Source organism: Thermoascus crustaceus (assembly GCF_041956765.1).
Source record: "Thermoascus crustaceus strain CBS 181.67 unplaced genomic scaffold VTN00scaffold_1, whole genome shotgun sequence".
Lineage (NCBI taxonomy): Eukaryota > Fungi > Ascomycota > Eurotiomycetes > Eurotiales > Thermoascaceae > Thermoascus > Thermoascus crustaceus.
In genome coordinates, this window is record NW_027192527.1 from 5,124,540 (window position 1) to 5,147,056 (window position 22,517).

The 22,517-nt window shown below is 49.2% G+C and overlaps 8 protein-coding genes across 8 annotated transcripts; 2 read left to right on the forward strand and 6 right to left on the reverse strand.

Moving 5' to 3' along the window:
• Positions 1 to 1,299: 1,299 nt before the first annotated feature.
• VTN00DRAFT_1850 (uncharacterized protein) lies at positions 1,300 to 1,619 on the reverse strand (the record flags this gene model as incomplete). Its single annotated transcript, XM_069428003.1, has 2 exons — positions 1,300 to 1,453; positions 1,555 to 1,619. The coding sequence occupies 2 exons, from the start codon at positions 1,617 to 1,619 to the stop codon at positions 1,300 to 1,302; spliced, it is 219 nt and encodes a 72-aa protein (XP_069292552.1).
• Positions 1,620 to 1,896: 277 nt separating this feature from the next.
• VTN00DRAFT_1851 (uncharacterized protein) lies at positions 1,897 to 3,431 on the forward strand (the record flags this gene model as incomplete). The annotated part of the gene is made up of 5 exons (XM_069428004.1): positions 1,897 to 1,971; positions 2,032 to 2,050; positions 2,114 to 2,402; positions 2,474 to 2,750; positions 2,847 to 3,431. 5 exons carry the CDS (start codon positions 1,897 to 1,899, stop codon positions 3,429 to 3,431), a joined length of 1,245 nt encoding a protein of 414 aa, XP_069292553.1.
• Positions 3,432 to 4,339: 908 nt separating this feature from the next.
• Positions 4,340 to 5,224, reverse strand: VTN00DRAFT_1852 (uncharacterized protein; the record flags this gene model as incomplete). The annotated part of the gene is made up of 1 exon (XM_069428005.1): positions 4,340 to 5,224. The coding sequence occupies one exon, from the start codon at positions 5,222 to 5,224 to the stop codon at positions 4,340 to 4,342; it is 885 nt and encodes a 294-aa protein (XP_069292554.1).
• A 978-nt stretch (positions 5,225 to 6,202) lies between these two features.
• VTN00DRAFT_1853 (uncharacterized protein) lies at positions 6,203 to 6,616 on the forward strand (the record flags this gene model as incomplete). Its single annotated transcript, XM_069428006.1, has 2 exons — positions 6,203 to 6,326; positions 6,387 to 6,616. The coding sequence occupies 2 exons, from the start codon at positions 6,203 to 6,205 to the stop codon at positions 6,614 to 6,616; spliced, it is 354 nt and encodes a 117-aa protein (XP_069292555.1).
• A 3,506-nt stretch (positions 6,617 to 10,122) lies between these two features.
• Positions 10,123 to 10,572, reverse strand: VTN00DRAFT_1854 (uncharacterized protein; the record flags this gene model as incomplete). The annotated part of the gene is made up of 1 exon (XM_069428007.1): positions 10,123 to 10,572. The coding sequence occupies one exon, from the start codon at positions 10,570 to 10,572 to the stop codon at positions 10,123 to 10,125; it is 450 nt and encodes a 149-aa protein (XP_069292556.1).
• Positions 10,573 to 11,010: 438 nt separating this feature from the next.
• Positions 11,011 to 12,555, reverse strand: VTN00DRAFT_1855 (uncharacterized protein; the record flags this gene model as incomplete). Its single annotated transcript, XM_069428008.1, has 1 exon — positions 11,011 to 12,555. The coding sequence occupies one exon, from the start codon at positions 12,553 to 12,555 to the stop codon at positions 11,011 to 11,013; it is 1,545 nt and encodes a 514-aa protein (XP_069292557.1).
• Positions 12,556 to 13,463: 908 nt separating this feature from the next.
• VTN00DRAFT_1856 (uncharacterized protein) lies at positions 13,464 to 14,503 on the reverse strand (the record flags this gene model as incomplete). The annotated part of the gene is made up of 2 exons (XM_069428009.1): positions 13,464 to 14,291; positions 14,351 to 14,503. 2 exons carry the CDS (start codon positions 14,501 to 14,503, stop codon positions 13,464 to 13,466), a joined length of 981 nt encoding a protein of 326 aa, XP_069292558.1.
• A 6,019-nt stretch (positions 14,504 to 20,522) lies between these two features.
• VTN00DRAFT_1857 (uncharacterized protein) lies at positions 20,523 to 22,284 on the reverse strand (the record flags this gene model as incomplete). Its single annotated transcript, XM_069428010.1, has 2 exons — positions 20,523 to 21,851; positions 21,919 to 22,284. 2 exons carry the CDS (start codon positions 22,282 to 22,284, stop codon positions 20,523 to 20,525), a joined length of 1,695 nt encoding a protein of 564 aa, XP_069292559.1.
• Between the last annotated feature and the right edge of the window lie 233 nt (positions 22,285 to 22,517).

Here is a 22,517-nt window from a genome sequence, read left to right on the forward strand (position 1 = left end):
GTGAGCTCCTGAACCGCGATCGAGTGCCTCTCTCTCCTTTATTCTCCAGGAGCGTTCTCCCGAGCAACCCTTTCTTTCCAAGCTCGTCTCCCCTCAGCATGAGATGGACCATGACTCAGAATGAGTCTGATAATTTCTCTGCAAGTTCTGCCAGTAGTTTAAGGAGAACACCCACATAGGACAGCGAACACGACTCTCGTATGTGTTTTCGAGGAAAACGGTACGAACTGCCTACACATCCATTTCTTTACCACTGTAGATCGCCTAGCATCTCTTTTCTTTTAATATTGTGAGTTCATGAATCCATTTTTCCAGGATGAAATTACGAGTGATACTCTACAAGTCTTAAGTCTTTCCTCGCAGAGCGGGGGGATACGGGGCTGCTGCTACCTTGAACTTGAATCGGTGGTCTACAAGGTACTCTGAATCTACTCCATACATGCTCAATGGGCCTCCACCTTGTCTCTCTCCACTGCGGGGATCGCCACGTGCTGTCATTTCTTTTTCTTCTACCCCGTACTCAGTAATAGTGATTCATAGTGTTAAATATATATCTCCCTCCCAAATCTGCAGACTGTGGCACTGGGGTGGGAACATTGTCTCTCTGGTCTTTTTGGGTCGAATGCATTACGGAATCTGAATACCTTTGGTAGGTGGATGGTGAATGCGTTATCTTTCCTCACCAATGCATGAGTCTTCCGCATATCTATATAAATATGAATTAGGTTAGATCTGATTCCGGTACAGAATGCATCGATGAGTGCATTACTCCTGTTGCAGCGTAAAGGAATGATCTCCAGTTGCCCGTGCTCTTGAAAATTTTTTGCAAGCTTATCTACCAGTTTCGAGTTGGAATTTCTTCCTCAGCGAGGATATTTAGATTTTAGATGCACATTTTAAACCAGGAAACACATTTTAAACCAGGAAGAGAACGGATGCGGATAGTAGGCGGTTAAGAGTTTTCTTTTTCTTTTTCTTTTTTTTTCATAGCTTTCTACACTAGGTGCTGGTAAACGATGGGAAACGGAGCAAGTGTTCAAGGGCTGTATTCACCACACAGTTCTTTTTTTTCTCGCTTATCCTCTCACCGTAGACACAAAAAGGAATCGAAAATTAAAAAGCCAGCTCTTACGGACCTGCATGCGGAAAAAGTCGGGTGGGATTTCTTGGACATTTCCCATGCGATCGTGACATCACTACATCTCTTGAGCGCTGCTCTGAGTCGCAAGGGTTTCATCACCGAAGTAATTGATTGATGAAATAGGGTTTAATCGAGGATAAAATATGCATCAAAATAAATTACGTGAAATTGATCTCCTTGTATGTACATAGATACGTAGGTAGGAGGTCGATCGGGATCTTCGGTGGGTCGATACACAGACTGCCGTTTCTGTATATGTTCCGACGCCGGCTACCGGTTCCGAACAGCTTCAGAGTTAAAGAGCTTGATGTGCTATAGAAAATGCACGATGAGTGTTATCTCGGTCCGACAACACCGAGATCAGGAATGAATACGGTAATTCTCTGCGAATAATTGGGTCCATCGATACTCACCGGGCACCGAGGCTTTGGTCAGGGCCATGTTCTGCAGCGATGTCGGGGTCTGCGGTGGAGCACATGCGATAAGGAGCTGATAGGCGAGATAAGAGACCTGCCAACCCTGGAACTCCCTTCTGCGGGGTACGAAGAGCTTCCGATAACAGACATGGACGTCTGCGTCTCCTCTCGTCCGGAGGGCTTCCCCACCTGGTGTGTGGGAGAAGTCAATCGGTAAGACTTTCGTCTGGAAGAGACTTCTGTGACTTGAAAAGACAATCTCTTTCTCTCGACCCTGTTTGCTCGTTCATTTCTCAGGAGCACCGGGTAGGTACATTCTGTACATCACTGTAGCACAAAATGGGCGTCAAGGAAATCCGCACGGCCATGAAGGTCGACTTCTCCAAGCCAGCTTGGGAGCAGCCTGGCTTACACGTGTGTTCACCTTTCCAGATGAGAGACAATGGACCCGGAACTTGCTGACAGACTATCCAGAACAGATGGCACCCAGACAGTATGACTGCCTCTCTTTACCACACTTCTATGTCATCTCTCTAACGCGAACCTCTCCCGATAGTCCCCTTCGCTGGCAAGATCGCCAACGGTGAAGTCGTCAAGATCGAATGTATGGATTGGACCGGCGGCCAAATCGGCAACAATGACTCCGCAGACGACATCAAGAACGTCGATCTCACCCGTATCCACTACCTCTCCGGCCCGTTCGAGATTGAGACCGCGGAGCCTGGTGACGTCCTTCTCGTTGAGATCCAGGACGTTCAGCCCTTCCAGGACCAGCCGTGGGGTTTCACGGGTATTTTCCATCGACAGAACGGAGGTGGTTTCCTGGATGATATCTATCCTGAGGCGTACGTTCTATCACACCTAGCAGAAATTGGCTGGCTCAGATGAGTTACTGACGTGCAGCACACATCTACAGCGCCAAGGCCATCTGGGATTTTGAGGGCATCTTCTGCTCTTCGCGACACATCCCGCACGTGCGCTTCGCGGGTCTCATCCACCCTGGCATCCTGGGAACCGCGCCCTCTCATGAGATCCTTGCAGAATGGAACCGCCGTGAGGGTGACCTGATCGCGGCCCATGCTGGATGTGGTCGCGACGTCGCGAAGCCTCCAGAGCCCAAGTTCGCGCACGCAGGAGGCGCAAGCGCGGAGATCAAGGCGAAGGTTGAGAAGGAGGGAGCACGGACGATTCCGGTATGTCTGAGATCTATCAGCCTGTCATGCGGATGGCTGCATGTACTATACATATATATCAGTCTGGCAGGTGACTGACGAAGTACCTACCTGTAGGGTCGCCCCGAAAACGGCGGTAACTGCGACATCAAAAACCTCTCACGCGGCTCCAAAGTCTACCTCCCCGTTCACGTTCCCGGCGCCAAATTCTCCGTCGGCGATCTGCACTTCTCCCAGGGAGATGGCGAGATCTCCTTCTGCGGCGCCATCGAGATGGCCGGCATCATCACGCTCAAGTTCACCGTCATCAAAGACGGCATGGCCCAGATGGGCATGAAATCCCCCATCTTCCTCCCCGGTCCCGTCGAGCCCCAGTTCGGACCCGGACGCTACCTCACCTTTGAGGGCTTTTCTGTCGACGAGAACGGCAAGCAGCACTACCTCGACACGACCGTCGCGTACCGACAGACTTGTCTCCGCGTGATCGAGTACCTCCGTCGGTACGGGTACGATGATTACCAGATCTACCTGCTGCTGAGCTGTGCGCCCGTGCAGGGACATATTGCTGGTATTGTGGATATCCCGAATGCGTGTACCACTATGGGTATCCCGATGGATATCTTTGATTTTGATATCAGGCCCGAGGTGAAGCCGGTCAAGATGGATATGGGCAGCTGCGCGTTTGCGAGTGAAAGGAAGTAAACGATGGTGTTGTATATGATATGATATAACGAGTTGACGATGTAAATAGCTTCTGTAGTATTGTCTGTATGTATGAGTGAGGCGTATGGGGAGAGGAAAGGACAGGAGGCATGCTGACTCGAATAGGAGAGTAATCCACTCGGTAGGATGATGTCAGGGCCTATAGTACGGTTGATTCCACCAAGAAGCTCAGGGGTAGGAGTCTGTTATTCAGTCGAGTTAGTGACTGACTGCAAGGAGAAGAAAGAATTTGGAAACCCTCTACTAGTAGCAGTGAGCATAGCTACCTAGGTACCCAAGTAGATATATAAAAAAGATACTCTTAGTCGAGATTTACTCTTTGCGACAAATGGCGATTGATGAGGGTGAGATCCGTTTGAACCACGGCTACCCTAGTCAATAATCTTGTGGGAGGTTAGTTTTAGTTGTTCCCTCATGGATCATGTGCTTCGTTTACCGTCTGCACTGACCAGGGCGGGAGTTCTATCCCTTTTGAAAAGGATAGGTGTCTATTTCCACCATGCCCACAGTTTTACTTTTCCATCTACTATCCGTCATCGATTCCTTGTTAGAATCATCCAATTTCAAGAATACGAACATTAGAAGGGAGCATTTGTCTAGTCGAATCGAACTGTTCGTGATTGGGTTCATGAATCTGAGAAAGCCTACTACAGTACCGTTACGTTGGACAGAGATGAATATCGTCTGGGTGTGAAGGTTTCGGTCGCGAATACTCTTTTGCTCCGAACAATCAAGTAAGTAATAGATTTCTTCGTATTGTTGCCAGGATACATCAGGTAGCTGGCGACTAATTGATTGGCTCAATGAGTTAAGCATACACATCATCCTGAAAAGCCCTGAGGAAATGACATCAGAATTCAAGGAAAGCCATACTTGAGAGAGCATTTTTAGGCAATTTGGTCCATACTCTGAGCAGCCTCCTTGGCCACCGTCCGTGCATCCACGCTGAGATCCTCGAAATCAGCCATGATTTGGAACCTTGTCTTCCACAGGTTCCATCGTTCAAGAGACATTCCGGCATCGCCATCCCACAGATCAGTTTTGGCAGGCAAGTGTAGCTTCTCTTTCTCCTTATTTGCATCTGCGTCATCGTAAGCCTTCAGGGTGACTTGTCCTGCATGTATGACCCACTGAGCAGCAGCAGACACATCGCATCCGAACTTCTCCTGGGCGCTCAAAATAGGGCCTCTTAAACCTGGGCCTTTGTGTTTGGCATGTTCCTCGTAGTATCGACCAGGATCGATCTCGAGAATCTGCCGAAGTCTCAGCACGCCTTCCTTTCTGATGCCAGAACGGGGTCGGAAAGGGGTCGCCGCCAGTTTGGCCGAGAAGGCATTGAAATTGATCCATTTTTGATCCAGCCGTATTGCTTGTGGTTCTTCCTCAAGAGTCATCCTTGCCGGTCCGTGTGAGCCATCACGCCATGCCCAGAATGTGCTGTACTTGTCACCCCACATTGATCCAAAGCAATTGATCCATTCATATACTGTGCCAGGCCGGGCATGCTGTTTCTGCGACAGTTCTTGTGCCTTCAGCAAGAGGGAAACAAGTGCTGAGTGGGTCTCTGGAAAGACAGCCGCAGCGTCGAAGACGAGGTTCCAAAGGGCCCAACTGCAGTCTCCATGATGGAAAGGGATTGCATCAAAACGCGTCACGGCAACCTCAGGTCCGATGGCGCCTGATAACAATTGCTGGAGAGGTTCCACGTAAGATCGTGCCGCACGGTATTCCTTGGCCCTGCCCGTCCTATTGATGAACCAGGGTTGATACATCTTGCGGGCTCCGCGTCACGTTGCTAGAAACGTGTTTTCGAGTAACTTCTGGAGATGTCCGACGGTACAGGTGATCTCGACCTGATGGGTGTATGGATATGGATATTATGGAAGTAGTTCGATTCTGGGTGCAGGAAGCTGGATGGCATATAGGTGGTAGTCCAGTCGGGCCGTACCTGCCTCGTACAGGTACCAATGCCGCGCGGCGAGCTGAAAAGATCTAGCGGGCATGTAATCAAAGCCGCAGTTGCACAGCGGGCAGTGATAGCCTGCTGGGGAAGGGTTGCTAATCCGCTTGGAGAAAGTGTTGATTCTGAGTGGCCCGTTCTTCTGTGACTGTACGATCTATAAGGGAATGGTTTCGGGTCAAATATACCTCACATGTGAAGTATCTGAATCACCGTCTTTAGGCCCCCAATGGAATGATGGCAGTGTCACCTGTTGCCAAGTCGTCGATCCCGCCCCGCCCGGCCCCCACGGGATCCCGCCCCCACGGCCCCCCATGGATGATCCCGCTCCTGAGCCGCATGTTCCAAAAATGTCTGGTTTTTGAAAGGTTCAAAAGACTGTTCATATCTCCACTTTACTATATAAAGTATCTCACTGTTCACCTGAACCTGGAAAAGCCACTCACATACTACTGGTGTCCTCGGAAGTTTCTTGTCGCGAGTCATTTTGCAGTAGTCTTGGCCTTGAGATCTATCATGTGGCAGAGCACACTGGTCAAGTTGATTCTACTGCAGGATGACAGCTTCTGTTCCATCAGGCCTCCTGGTTGTTTGCAAGACTGCCACTGTGTGAGGCAGTGAGTTGGGGGCCGTTGAGTAACTGCGTTTGGGGATGTGCTGGAATCTAAAGTATAACCAACCTGGACATGGTATAAAAGAGAGCTAGAAGTCCTCTCATTCTCGGTGGCAGGCATATCGCATCACAAATTTTCAACTGCATCTCTTGTGAAAAGCACTACTCAATTGCAACATGAAGCTCTTCAACGTTTCAGTGTTGACTCTTTTGCTTCTTGGAACTGCCACTGCCACACCAGTCTCGAACAAGCCAGTGAAAAGAGCTATTTCCAATCTACCCACCGCTGAAGTTGACTGTGGTAAGTCTTGCTTGCGTATTGCAATTTTCATTATTATGGGACACTAACCGACTCTCTCAGGTGGCCAGAAGTTCAATGACTTTCAGATCGAAGACGCAGCACAAAGAGGGGTCGACAATGGTCTCAACCCAAATGGGCCTCAGCCAGGTAACAAGAAACCTCTCGATTTGACAAGCTACCAGCTCCTTGCTCAACATCAAGCTCGATCATTACAGGAGGCTATCCTAGGGAGTTCAGAAACGATGAGAACTTCCCCTTTCCAAACTGTCCCCCTGAGGGAGGGAGCTTGATCGAATTTCCCATCATGAAGGACGGAAGGATCTATGGTGGCGGCAGGCCTTACGAGTATAGAGTCATCTTCCAGGCAACCGACCCGGGTAATGGTAGATACTGTGGGCTGGTATATCATCCGGTATGTGATCGACCCATGGAAGAATTTACCCGTGTTTGCTTCATGACTAATAAATACTGATAACTGCCGCAGCCTGGAGATAATTATGGATTTGATCAATGCAAAGATACGTGAATGGAGTAGAGAGGTTTCTTCTATGCGAAACGGCCCTTCTGGCCCACAACCAATATAAGCAGAACCATATGACATTGTGAGCTAGGAAGTTGTGATGTTGGTGTCCAGACACTTTGTGCATGTGTTAAGAGGGGCTGAAGATATACGCTCGTTCGCGTGTGTTATACTTGACACTTTCCCTATGCCATGCAAATTTTGTCACTCAGTTGTTCTTGGGACATGATTACTATGTACTACCCTTTTTGCATTTGCCTTTGGTGTTAGTCATTCTTTTCTCTGCTCAGAGAAAGAGTTGGTTAGAAAGAGGGAAATCTTCGAATTGAACTCTCTAATCAATGGAAGTTATCTAACAACTACCTATCTAGGACGAGTGAGAGGTGCCAAGTAGGTAGGCGAGTTCGCCGGCCTAGTACCCCCGTCACCAACAGTTCATAATTTCAAGCTAAGAGATTCCATATTTCGGACCACGGAGTGGAGTGGAGCATGTGGGCATGTCTGCCCAAGCTGAACTGTCCGTATATATATGTACTAGTTATGCAACATAAAGTAGGTATTCCGTGGACAAGCCAGAACGATTTCATCACAGCTTGATAAACGTCTTCAGCCAGCCACAAGACAATAGCCCACCAAGGTGACGCGTTTATCCAGCTTGGCTAGCTTCAGTGTTATCGATAATCAATGCCCTCAATCATTGGCTTTTCTTCAACGTTGATGGGGCCACAGCAGCAATCGGCAGAAGTTTCAGACTGCATAAACCACTCAAATTCTCCAACTCGATTGAGCCCACCCTTTACGCGCCGCCCTGATCTCCTTCTCCATGTTCACCATTCCCCTGCATAAAATGGCCTGAACCTACTCAGCAACGGGTACAGAGTGAGGTGAATGGGCAAGAACTACCTAATACTACTGCGTACTATTATGGATACAGCAGGGCGTGGGTCGCCCTCGGCATATCTGCCAAATTGTCATTTCTCCAGGCTGTGACTTAGCCGAGGCTGTGAACATTTTAGTTTTTCAAGGATGCTGATTCATCTTGGTCTTGTACGGAAGGCAAACAGGGTGATCCATAACCTCTAGACACTTTTGACGCACTCTAGAAATATGTTAAACCAATTACACTGCTGAATCATATCATTCGGTACTTCCCTGCCACCTGTCTAAGCTACCTAGCTTACCGCTTTCGCTAGATTGCAATCTGGGCTGGCTTTGCCTAGGATTTGTGATCTATTATAGTGTCTGGGTACCCTCCAATAGCTTCAAAATCACATGGGTATGGTCCAAGCCGCTATGTTGCAGGGAGGGGTGACGAAAGAGACGATTCAGTAATGAACAAGTCCCAACAACGTCAGCCGATGGTGGAGATTGATGGCTTCAAACAATGCCATCACAGCAACTATATGCACAAATTGAGAGGGCTCAGATATGATTCATCAAAACCATGTACGATGAAAATTATGCGGACAAATCTATGCTGATGTCGACCTGTTTTGCTATACGGCGCAGAATTTAGATTCTAGTTAATAACTGCTGAACATTAGTCAGTGGCCCGATGACTTTAGAGGGGCCTTCTAGCCAAAAGTTACATCAGGTGCAGCAAAACAAAGACCCAATCGGAGTGATATAATATAGGCATACAGGAACACAGTAAGAAACCCTGGAAATATAATCCAACAAATCAAAACAAAGAAGGTAAACACCCCCATACTACAGCAGTAAAGATTACAAGTTTTGCATCTGTCAGTCTGTGTTCTGCTCAGATTGTAATCTTAGGTTCTCTATATGCTTTAAAGATTCTGGACTAGGCCAAGGATGATCCTAGAGCACCTTCAAGCCATACTCTTTGTGTTTTATGTATCTATAAAATTCTTTTTCCCCCACTCCTATGGAGATTGCATCCTTCCAATCTTCACATATATCCAATTCCTCCCGGCCAACTAGCAGTGCCTCCTGCATTGGAGGTTACTGGAGCTGTTGAACATATGACATCTCATTTAGAGGCGGATAATAGCCTGCTGATCTGGCATAAAAGTACCACATTTACCAGGAGAAGCTGCTATCATAAAACAGGAATATTGCTGTTCTCACAGCACTGCAACTAAACATACCATCCAGTTGCCAGTTGCCAAGTTGTCAATCTCGCCCACTCCAGCCCAACAGGAACCTGCCACCTATGGATGGATCCGTTTTATCCAGCATGTTCCAAAAACATTAGCCTCTTTTTTCGTTTTTCATTGTTGGAAGGCTATAGAATCGACCTAGCACATAATAGCATCTCTTCATCTAGTGGGAATTGTCATTTCACCGTTTGGAGCTCTGGAGGTCTGGAGGCTGCGGACACAGCAGAAGAGAAAATAGATAAACATGGATTTTTGGTATATCTACACATAAACAGACGTATACCATTAACATAGAGGTCTAGTTATCTCATTGAGCAGTTGTTGTGGGAAGGGTTGTGCCGAACATTCACACTATATTAATGACTCGCTCTTCCCGCGGCCAAAACTGCCTAGCCGAGTGGCATGCTCCCGATTTTCAAACATCATGCATATACAATATGGTGAAGTGACTCTGCTATATTCGAGAGAATCCGGGAAATACTCGAATCTATCGGGCCGAGGACAAACAGATCGCATGTCGAAAGGGTCAAACATCCAGGCCAGCCAGGACTTCGCTGCTGTACGGATCGCATCCTTTTCGTTCAATCTGCACATCGATTATCGAACCCGTACAGCACGCATCGATTTCACGACGCCATTTGATGGGCCATCGACGTTCGCCCAACTCCAGGAGGGAGCGCGATACGATCTGGCAATCTTGGATTTTTTTTCGGGTCAGGAACATATCACCCGAACACATCCATAGAGTGCAGCTGTGACTCCCAAATTCCAGCAACGTATCGGCTTTTCAAGTGCTCTTGGAACGAGGGAGCCAAGCCTGCGAGCGCCGGAAGCTTGTCATCAAGCACTGTCAAGTTGCGACGGGTGAATTCTTCGACAAGATGACACCACATTTCGGACATTTCCCAGGTGTTGCGATTGCTTTGCCAGAGAATGTTTGAACAGTTAATGCCATAGGTTGTCGTTGAATATCTTCTGAACGGACCCCTTTCGCGGCGTGACACGGCCAAGTCGCCGACTGACAATTCTGGGGGTGATTCGACTTCTGCTAAGACCGGTAACCCAGTGCTTCCACTTGTTCTCTGGTTCCGGCCGAGATTTTATGATTGACTGTTCCTGAACAGAACTGCAGGAACCCTCCGAGAAGAGACAGCTATTGCACTCCCAGTGGATCTGATGTTTTCCGAAGAAAATGGTTCTTGTGCTGAGCAAACGCTCTTGTAATGTCCAACCACGGGACATCAGGGGACCATTGCGAGATAAGGAGTCCCATGACTCTAACGCCGGTCGCAGATACACCAGTGGTCGGCTCTTGAGAATTTGACCAGAGTCTCCGACACGCAGTCCCTTGCGCCAGAACAGCTGACAGGTCGTCGTACTGGCGCTCAGCACCAGCACACCCGACACCACTCTCGGCAGACTGAATGCTGATGGCACGCTCGACTATATCGGACGTGAGGATACTATTTTGAAGCTCGACGGTTGCAGAGTCGAGGCTGGCGAGGTCGGGAACCAAGCGAGACAGTGCTTCACGCCGAACGACGCTATTGTGATTGACCTTTTGGGCGCGATCGATGGAAAAGAGACCCCGTTCTGGGTGCATATTGTACTTGGACGATTATCCTGCAAGCACGCCGCCTTCCAAGGCGGAACTGGACTTCGGCGACGCGAAAAAGGATCCTTATGCGGTCACCAAAGTATCAGAGGTCGAGCAGCGCATAGCTGAAGTGTTGCCGAAATATATGATCCCTAAGGTCTTTCTCCTTGCGAGTTGGATGCCGCGCACCGCGTCGAACAAGATGTAGCAGAAACTGCATGTTGTTGGAAACTTATTATATGCAGGAACGTTCTAGGCGCCCACTGTCCCCACTTTATCTTCCGCCTTCAAGCGACTGGAGAACTCGCGCAATATATGCGATTGGATATCTGTATCTAGAAACAGACATTTATGTGACACATGTATATTAACTTGCTACAATTATTCATGGGTATTATCGGTTTGTTGAACAATTGCAAAGTGGATTTATATCAATACCCTCAATCATCGGCCTTTCGTATCAATGAGGAGATTGTCGTGTTTCCGAGGACAATCTATGCAAGTATGATGACCTGTCTTGGGCAAACCAATAGGACAAAAGTCCCCTTCAATTGGAAATGATTCAATGAAGGGAGAAAACGTCTCCTCCATAAGGCGACGCCTCCACTGCCCACGGTTTTCCTCTTCGAGTTCGTCGACCTCACTCTGTACGCTTGGAGCTCTGATCACCTCTCGTCCAAGGGATGGTGCGTCGGGACGGGTTTGACGTCGAATTCTTCGCTCTCGAAGCCGCTTCTGAGCCTCCCACTGGTAAACAGGTCCCCACCGTTTATGAGACTCGATCAACCGCTCTTTGGCAACACGCAGTTTCTGAAGGCCCCGAGCTATTTCGTCAGCTGAGGTGTTTTCACGGAACTGGTAACCGATAATAGGATGCTCCTTTTCCGTGTCCGAATCCTCGTACGCGTTGTGGAATGAATACTCCCGCTGCAGCATGTCCTCGCGCCTGATATCCGCATGCGTTCGACCACGCCTTGGAAGCATACGGATGAGATTGCGGACGTAGAGAGGGTTGGGGTTCGGTGAGAAGCGGAAAAAGAGACGCTGATCACGCTCTGCATCTTTCACGTCCCCATAACGAGCGCGCAGGACGTTCCGGGCGTGTCGGAAGCTGACTGGCTGTGGGCATGCTGACGATTCCACAGCACCATCGTCCACAGAGCTCTCAGCAGGCTCTTGGGATGCACGAGTATCCTCCTTGGTTGAAGAATGCTGGGAAACGTGATGAAATCGAGGAGGCCCGACTTGTACGCCGGCAGCATATCTAAAATATGGCTCTTGCTCTGTCGCGCCGTGCAAGATGAGCTGGATTCCTTTCAGATTCAGGCGGTCCAACTCTAGAAGACCTCCATCCCAGAACGTACTTCTGAGACTGGACTCGGTATAATTGTCGAGATGCATCTCTATAGACAGCGTCTGCAGGCCCAAGAAGGACTCCGCGATCAGGGAGAACATCTCATTCCACTCCGCGAGATTCTTGTGCATCCCAAAATCCTCCGTGATACAGATGGCCAAATGTGCGATGGAACGGACCTGCCAGCTCTTCAGGCACCACGTGAAGTTGGAGAAGCTGCCTAGCTGCCACGTCCGGAACCAGTTCTGGGTATACGGCAGGATACGTGCCTCGTGGTAGATCTGGCGACAGGTGAGCAGAAGGTTGAGATCCGTACAGCCGGCCAGGGAGCCCGGACATGGAAAATGTTCTGATATGGTCAGAGGCGCCCAGCTAAGGTACAGGTCCGATCTTGCAATCTGGAGGATCTGATTCTGGCAGTTAACATGCTGGTAGTGTCCAGTCACGACAGGGTTCCGCAACAGTCGGTCTATCATCAGCCACTGGCTTTCCACCTCACACCAGATGCGGATGGGTTTCCGTTTGATTTCACAGATGTCGTCTTCTGCAAAGACGGCTTTGTAGATCATGTCTCGAAGTTCGTAAGGGAGCGCCAGAAGGCGCGAGCTGCAACCGGTCTGCCCGTTAGATGACATCCTCGGGCTGTCTAAATTCCACGGTGTGCCCGGCAAATGTGCAAGGAAGGCCAAATAACATCCAGGAAAAAGTGGTCAAGATAATTCTATTCCGCCGCTGAGCGGTACTGAGAATGAGAGGATGAAGCAAGAACCGGTGTGCAAAGGACCCTTCGGAATTTGGTGGACAACATGGAACCAAGAACAGAGAGTTTCAGCAGAAGCTTTTGAAGCCCAACGTCAAAAGAACGAACAGCCCAGCGGCCCAGTTGAGGCGAGAGTGAGGCTTTACACAGCCTGAGGAAGGAAAGCTCGGACCATCATGTCGTCGGGCAGCCGCACGCCGGAAGACGTGCTGGACTTAACTGTGAGACATCATGGACTCTCTTGGAGCCTTCGAGCTGGAAGATTGAACGTCGATGGCAACGCAGCTGATGCAGGACATTGTGTCCTGCGATGATCTCCCTGGCTTTAGCGAGCACAGGCGGGGCTGGATTGGTCGGCCCCATGGAGCCTTATCGCGGCCATCATCGGCTGCGCGCCTCTCTCCCCGCAGCCAGCGCCTCAGCACGACGTCGACACCAGCATTGACAGCCTCGTTAGCATTGGTCTTGCCACTGAGCATGAAGTCCAATCTGGTCTTTTCAATATACCACGCTGAACAGGACATTGATCTCTCTATCCCCTGGTTCTTCTCCCCTGTCCATCATCGCAGATCGCCTACCGCGTCTCTCATCGGCAACAGTGCTACCAGCTCCAGATTTTCTAGCTGGCTCAAGCTCGTGTCCATTCAATGCTTACTATTTGCTAGTATACGCCCCAGTTTGCATGAGCAGATGAATCCCGACCAATTGTGCACCCCCACTGCGTGCGGCGCATGATATTTCTATCCAATTGTGTGTTGTTACGTGTTTTGGCATATCCATCATCTACTCCAGCCAGGTCTCCACCGCAGCTTTCAGCGCGTCTTGCAGCCACTCATCATCCAGGTTTGCCTCCCCGTCAAATCCGTGGTCGCCCTCCCGCAGTGCCAGAACCACTTTATCACCACCCTGTTTTCCCTTCATCACTTCCCGGGCCTTCTCAACGAACTCCTTGCTCCCTTCCACGGGGACCGCACGGTCTGAAATGCCATGGATAATAGAAACGCCGCCACGAGGAAACTTTGCGTCTTTGTCCAGCCGCTCAATCGGGAAAAGAAGTCCCTTCCGAGGTGAATTCTCCGTGCCCCGTTCATAGATCTCCAACACCCGGCCGTGCTGGAAAGCCGCAGCCAAGAACGGGATCCGGGCGGGCGGGAAGGCGGGTAATGCTGCGTCCTCGGGTTTCATCTTCTCGAGGTGCTCTGTTATCACCGACTCGGGACACCGCGGGACCCCGATAAAGACCGTGTCGTCTGTTGCGGTGGAGTAGTGCGGAGCGCGCACGTCAAGCATCGGGTATGCGGCTGTGCAGGCGCGGATCTCGTCCGGACGCGACAGTGCAAGCGTGATGCTGAGCAGGCCGCCAGCGGAGTCGCCCGCTGTGATGATGCGGGAGAGGTCGAGCTGTGTGGGCGCAGGCCCGGAGGACAGAAGATCAGCCAGCGCCGGCGAGTGCACCCACGTCCAGAAATCTTCAATGTCGTCGAAGACATCGAGAGTCGTGGCCTCTGGTATGAATCGATAGTTCGGGGAGAATATGACGGCGTGGTGCCGCTGCGCAAGGTCGAGTAGCCATTGGGGAAACCATTCGAGGAAGAGGGAGTCCGACGCCATCTGAGTCAGATTAGTCGCCTTTTCCCCCGATAATGCCTAGGTACGTGTATGTGTCTTACCAATCCACCTCCGTGAAAACGGAGGATGACAGGTCGCTTCCCCGTGAAGGAGTCCTTGGGCACCAGAATGTCCGAACGGATGCCACGCTCACCGACCTTCTTGTAGTCAGTCTGGATGAGGTGGAAAGGCGAGAGTTTGTCGGAGCCAGACATGCTTCTGTTCGAGTCGTAAACCGTGTAAGAGATGATTGCTAAAACAGGTCTCAGATAAACGGATATCGTAGACCAATCAGGTAAAATGTGTACTATCCCGCCGCTTAATCCAAAGCACTGCACCGGGTTAGAAGCCACGAAACGAAAATAAAGAGAAGAGAGCGATACCCCAATATTATATATATACAACCAGATCCGCAATAAGCGGAAAACCCCCGGAGATAAACACCTCCTTCTCATACCGTGCCGCATATCGATCGACCTTCCTCCTGGGTGTGCGTTCTTCTCTAGGGCCGGCCCCACGGCGGGGTGACCTCCACAATCAATCCACCAAGGAGCACCAACACCAGCACCACCGCCGTCAGCCTCAAGTAGTACGGTTCGCATGCGCATGTAAGTAGAGTCAACATGGCTATGATTGATTATGGATATACCATGTAGGAATCTTATGAAATTGGATATAATCATGACTAAGAGTAAGCACTACCACCGTACATACCTATTCCAGACAAACTTAGATTTGTGTACGTACAGAGCAAAACACAACAGGGCTGACTTATTATGTCTATAGCTAGTAATAAGTAAGGCCTTCCTGGGCAGCGGAAAACGCTCTAAGATCAGCAGTTGCGTTGTATATGGCAAGGTTTCCTGTCGTTATTTCTCTTCCATCCAGCTGGCCAAGTCTTTTCCCTAGCTGATGACTATGAAATGTCACCAAGATCCTGATGATTGTTTATCCATTCATATTGCTGCCTGCCTGCCTGCCTGTCTGCCTACTAACTGCTACTGGGACTATCTCCGGGGAAAAATGAGTTATCACGCATACATGATAACTCTTCCCTACCCCGGAGGAACATATTAAGTGTTGAGAACTCCACTTCTGACATGCGCGCGCTTAGCGCGGATATTCTACTTCCACTACTATATGATGACCTTCCCATAGAGTAAGGCATTGCCGAGATGGATATTGTACATGTACTTCTACAGTAATCTACTCTACACGACTGAGTCAGATCGCTCAGTACCCCCTCCTGTCCAAGGCACCTTGGTAACTCGCCGCTTCAGTGGCTTTTGCTATATTGCGATCTGGGACTTAGGTAGCTTTGTCTAGGGTCTGCGGCCTATAATTAGTAGTGCCTGGATACCCTCTAGTAGGTTCAAAATAACATGGTTTTAGGAAAAAGCAACTTGTCAAGCCAAGCCAATAGAGAGCAGGGGAGAGGAGGGGTGACGAAAGACAGGTATATGATATAGTAGTGTAAATATTGAATCTACCCATTACTAACTACGCTGGATTACCACCGCTCAGAGAGGAAAAGAATTGTACAAACGTAAAGGAAGACGAGAGGAGAAAGAGATATAAAAAAATCATCATCTGGACTTGCTTTAAATAGATTCTATTTTGGCCTGGTTTCTGGTTCCAGCCGGTCCGACCTCCCGGCCGACTACCTACCTAGTTAGGGCCTTGTCAGACATTATCCCTCCTACGTTGCGTGTCAGGTAGCTATTGTCCACATATCCCCCTTTTCTCGCGTCGAGATATCGATTAGGACTGATCAGCAGGGCTCGGGGCATCGCCTTTGCACAGGATGCTCTCTGAAAATGATTATGATTGGCGAACGCACCACCAGCTGCGTTTGAGAGACCGCTGCAAGGCTGATTGCCTATAACAATCCTATTTCATTCCACTTTCTATCCTCTTTCTTTAATTCAGCGTTAGGCTTCACCTATCGTCGCTTACCTATTTATCTACTGGTTAACGACTTTTTCCCAATATTCCCGGGCAACTATACCTGTGCCAACCACAAGGCGTGATGGCATCAATGATCAAAGCTCGCATAAAATCGAGTCATCATAGGAATGATCGAAATCAAGCTGATTCGTTGGCTCCATCATCGCATGGGGAATTGGGGTCGAGAGAGAGTGATGAGTGACGACCCTGATGATCTCATGGCTCTGACGATCCGGGATCAACAGCTGAGACGGCACAGTGAGAGCCTCCGGAAGGACATCACAAGAAAAGAGGCAGTATGCCACGGTCAGAGGATTAGTAAACGACAGGCGACGCTGTCTTCGACAACGGTCGGTTAAAAAGAGCACGGAGAAACTGTGACTCCTCGACCGGGGTGGATAAAGGTATTGTAATCCTGCCTTTAGCGGACCTATCCATTGCAAGAATCTTCTCCCTGAAACCCTGGTCGCCTATCACTTACCTTGGGAATGGGACGGTGTAAGTAATATCATGTCTCTTCTCCCCTTTCTCACGATTCCCTTAATCAATTATCCTTCAAGAAATACCTCATCGCTGATTCCTTCAACCGGAAACACATCAACAGTAACTATATCATCATCAAACAAGAGGTCTCGGATGATTTCCGGGAAGAGCTTTTTGCACGCTCCCGACGATTGCGGGAGGGCGAGCCCGTCATTGAGGCGTCGGAAATAAAGAAGGACAAAGAGAATAGCCTGAGTTTTTGCCCCATGCAAGCGTCACAGACAAAAATAGAAACCCCTAAACTCGCTTCTCGATGGCAACATTTAAATGATGCTAGTTTCAGCAGCAACAACCTCCTCTCCAGCACCGCTGAGTACAGAATTAATGATTTTCAGCCACCAAAGAAGATGGATAGGAGGATGGCATCTATGTGGGAGCTTCCCTTAGTTGTCAAAGATGTACCGGACAAAGAGGGTTATCTATCCAACACACTCACATTGACAAGGAAGCAGAATACTGTGGAGGTGTTATCATGCGAGAGCTACCTTCGAAAGACATATGGAAGTTTGGGAACTAGCCTACTGAGAAACATCGTTAGGGCTTTGGAAGATAATGGAGGAGTTTACGGTAGGTGATAGAAAAGGATACGGAATTGACTCACAAGATTAGTGCTGACTACGTGCCTTGGGACAGGGAATGAGGAGATGGTGATCGAGACACAACTGCAGAGAATTGCCGTCACTTTCTCTGAATCGCTACCAGAACTGCACGATATCTTGATATGAATGTCTGACGTTCAGGCATCCAGTCCCAGGATCGGTTTGTCTCTCAACCGGGAAGTTAGACGGGCAGAATTTCGTCCTGCATCCTTGCAATCAGACAACAGGGTCCTTAGGACGCACTGACTGTTGGAATCAACTCTTCAAATCGGCAATCATAGTTTTAGAGCCATCCACTGAGCCTGGTCCAAACTGCTGGTTGGATGTGGACTTTAATGACATGCTCATTCTTGCTGCTGTTGAATGCCCTGTGCAGATTAATTCCGGGCTAGTCCTCATGGATATTCAACAGCTCCGGTTCCGATTCGAGAAATTGGTGACCAGAGGGTCCTACGGCGCCTTGAAGCTGCCTCGCACGACTCTCAACTCAAGGCCTCAGAGTCAACTGCTGTAAAAGGCACATTGTTGAAGACTCCCAACCTGGAGGAGCTGCGATCGAAGAGAGCTTTGCTAGGGTTTTGTCCTGAGGCAGTTGTCCTTTTAGGAACAGACCGTTTGAAAGCGGAGGTGAAATGGTCGGATGCAAAGGTCAAGCCTATTACTTGGCATTGGAAGGGTGCTAATCTTCAATTTCTTGAGCAGTCCGCAGCTCCCATCCAGATAGGCGCTCAAGCTGGCATGTCATTTGACAGAACAATCAATACTCTCAAGTTCACACCAGCTGGAAACTACTTGAAATGTTTGAACAGCAGCTCACACTTCCATCTACCAGACATAAAGCCCAAGAAGAAAAAGACAAAGGCACAAGAATCATCCAAAATAGTCCTTCTAAAGCCAAATTTCACCAAATCCTGCATACATGAACGGCCTTTACTTTACCCCTGACTTGCCCTGCTTCCTCCACATCGCATATCAGGCACTTCATTCTAGAAACCCGATAAGCCCTCGAACAGCACAACATAGATCATTCTAGAACCTGCCTTCTTAGCGTAGGTAGTAAGGCTGAAACTACCTAACTAGTAACACAGACTACTACTCCTAAAACCTAGTCTTTCCCTCCCGACTCCGCGCCCCAGGCCTACTCCGTAGGTAAGTAACCAGAGTGAAATAGTACCTCACACTCTCATCGGAAGTTCCCCGAAGAGCCCCATCACTAGTTTGACAACGGATGCGTCCCCAGATCGAGGCGGGTTCCCGAGGCTGACCTCACCTCGCGTTTCCTTCCTTCAACTCTTCCAAAATTCTTGGCATGGGGAAAGGAAAGCCGGTGACCCAATTGGAAGACACCAACAACTCATTGTTGTCGATAATTTCGGGATCGGAATCAAACTTGGCAAGTTGGCCCCCTCCTCACCGCTACGCTGTGTGTCTCACCTATCTATATGGGGCGGGCGGTTGGGCAGAGAGATTCAAAATTGACCGCCTTGTCTGGGGCTGCAGGAACTATGAGATTTGATGTGGCGCGAGAATCAGATGAGAATGTTGTTGTTGAGTTGTGAGGACAGTTGCAGTTCACTGGCAACCCTCCGAATCCGATCCTTCGTACAGTACGTACGGAGTACAGAGTAGAGATCCGTGTCTGGTCTAGTCTGGTCTGGTCAGTGCGAATTGTCAAAATTACTATTTACATTACTCCGTAAGTAGTCGGTGAAGATCATCAACTAGTTTCAACCCCCATCTATTTCTGGAAATTCACAATCCCACCGCGAGTCAGCGTGGCCTGTACTAAGGCAGCACAAATGATTCGAGGACTTCAGGCAGTAATGCGACACGCACAGTACCTATTTAGGTACCTAGTTAGTGACAACGTCACGGAGTGTTGTTACAGCACAGAAAATAAACCTCTGTTTGCACTATTGTGGAACCCGTATTTGGGGTGTTTGTCCGACCCGACACCTGGCCTTTGCAAACGGTGCCCGGGCCATATGCACTGTACTCTTGCAGATGAACCGATGAACCGATGAACCGTGAACGCTACTGTATGATACAACTAGTCAGCCCATTCAAGACGTACATACTCGCGAAATTTCCAAAAAAGAAATCTTGCATGGATGATTCCGATCGTCCTTGATTGTCAATAGATATCTTCAGCTTATCTTGTTCAGATATCCTAGACTCTTCTTCTCTTGTTTCCTCAGCCTGTTTATATTTATATTTATTTGGCCCTACCGTGTTCTTTTTTATATATATTATATATGCATACATATAATGCAATTGGGTGCCTTACAGTGTAAAAACAAAGTAAACCACAATATATGTACCTCTATACATAAATGAACATCACAGCAAATGTCAATGTGGATCTAGATTCCAACATATATGCCGGATTAGGTAGTGACCGTGCTAATTAAGGTTCGTCCATGGTTCAAAGCTGCCGCGTCTCGCGGTGCTGTACCATATCCAAGTAGTACTATACCGAGGTACCCTACCTACCTACCTAAGTTGCCAGGGTAGTAAGGTAGCAGCCAACGTCTGATTTGATTTGATGTGATTTCTCTGATCAAATCAACAGCTATCTCACGTCCACATCTGCAAAGGAGGAGACAAGACCCCTTAATCCAATGATATACAAACTCTTTTCGAGCTTCGATTTGATCCGCCAACTGAAGACACCGACCTACAAGGCTACGCGGAGAAGAAGAAGAGAAGATCTGGGAAGTGATGATACCCAAACACGAAAAATAAAGTATATATATTTTTCAATCAATCAATCTCCAAGCCTGAATGCAAAAAGTATGTAATGTACCTATTCTTTTTCCTTTTCTTTTTTTGATCTTCACTCTTGAATCCCAGTACTCCTTGCAAATGCAATTTCTTGACCCATTCTTGATGCAATACGATGCATAAATGCGAAACGCAAAACCCAAAATCCAAACAAGCGAAAGACAAACAACAAATAGGGAAGTTTCTCGACTGGCCCGCAGGAACATGAAAAGAAGAAACAAAGAGGGAGATAAAAAAAAAATACACGACAGAACAGACAGGTGCGGGGGGTACTTTCAGTCTAAACGAATGAAAGAAATCAAAGAAGTAAAGAGACAATAAAAGAAAGACAGAAAAAAAAAGCCTGAAAGTCTGTCTACTTTTAATTTTTCTCTATCGGATCCTGACTGACTCCAAGAGGACCAAGGCCAAGCTTCTCTTTCTTCTTGAGCTCCCTCTCCGCCTGCTTCTTCTCCTTCTTCGCCTTGTACTGCAGCCGCCACTCGAAGCCCCAAATCAGGACCGCCCATAACATGCCGCTACAGACAACCAATAGAAACGCGATGAGTGTCCCCATCCAGCCGACACCCATGGCGTTGGTCATGGGCACCGCGACGGCGACGGCGCCGGCTCCGAGTAGGAAGCGGAAGAAAGTGGCCGCGGCCGTCGCCGTCGCGGGCTGGTCGACATGGCAGTCGACGATGAGAGTGATCAGGGTGCTGGTGGCACCGGAGATGGCGTGCGCGAGGATGAACAGCATGATCAAGGGACCCGCCAGGTGTGTCCTGAAGTTCATTACCCAGCCGTAGCCGATGAGTCCGACGCAGGCGGCGTACACCAGCGGTATGGTTATCTGCAGCCGAGCGGCCTCGACGGGGAACTCATTCATGTTGGGCTGTTTGTTGCGCTGGACTTCAACTCCCTTCTTGGCTGCCTGGCGGCGGAAGTTCCAATCGATCAGGCTTCCCGTCGTCCATCGGGAGGTGAGGGCGCCAAAACCGTAAGGCAAATAGCACAGGCCGATCTCCAGGGAGTTGAAGTCGTACCTGTCACCCAGTTGCGATGGCATACTGCTCAGCACCATGGAATAGCCGGCAAACAGCAGCGCACTAAAGATAAGGAGGCAGGCCGTTTCCTTCTCACAGGAGACTCTGGCGCTGTCCATCGGAGTCGCACGCTTCTTCTTGACAGGTGGAGCAAGGGTTACGGCATCTGCGTTATCATCGTGCACCGGCTTGTCCCAGAACACCTGCTTGATGGACCTGTTCCATCGCTGTGGCGGAATAGACCCGTTACCTACCACGCTGCGACACGTTTCGGGGAGGATCAAGATCACAACCACAAGCATCACTCCGGACCAGATAGCAAGAAACCAGAAGGTCGATTGCCAGCCGAGGAATTGAACCAGGATACCACCGATAAGAGGGCCAAGGGCAGGTCCCAGTATAAGGCCCAGAGATGAGTAGGCCATGTACTTGCCTCGTTCCGCTCGGGTGACAAGGTCCGCTGTGACAGCGCTGCTAAGGAGGACTGTAGTACTGCTTCCGAAGGCCTGGAAACAGCGGAGGACAAGTAGGGCTGCGTAGCTATGTTGCAGAGCAAGGCCAATGTTCATACCGACGCAGGTAACCAAACAGAACAACATAGCTGGCCGACGGCCGTAGCTATCAGAGAAGCTTCCGATAAAGATAGGTGCCACGGCTTGGACTATCTGTGAACGGCGTTCAGTGGGCTTACGTCGGTTGAAATGGATTGGAAACTAAGTTTGTACGGCCTACCATGAATGCAGTGATGGTCAAGTTCATTGTACTCCTCGTGACATTGAGTTCTTCTGACAGAAGGTTCAGAGCAGGGTAGTAGATGTCTGAGGAGACAGGAGACAGGAAGGAGACAGTTGCAGCAATGCAGATAGTTATGATCTTCTCCTTCTCTGACAGCACGGTATGGGGAGCCACCATTGCTTGCTCCGGTTCTGGAGGACCTGCTTCGTCCGCATGTTTGGGAGGTTCTTCGGGAGGGTGTTGGTGATCGTTTTCGCCAGCGGTTGTCGTCGACTGCTCTTCTATGGGCCTGTCGTTGGAGGGTCGGATCTCCAGCATCTCCGGCTTACTTAAACGGTTCGAGTTCAAGAGCGAGAGACTCATGGTGCAGGTGCCAACGGTATACTAGGTTGTCATGAAGGTTGGTACCTGTCCGTCTTCCATGCGCCCTTTTCTTGTCCTTTTTTGTTTTCGCTGTGCTCGGGTATTTTAGCTTCGGTATTATTGGGCTCTGGGATATTATGTTGGGGAAAAAATAAAGAAAACATAGAAAACCCCCCCGGGAGACAAACGAACGTAAAAGGGATAAAATAGAGGAAGAAGCGCAAGAGTCTGAA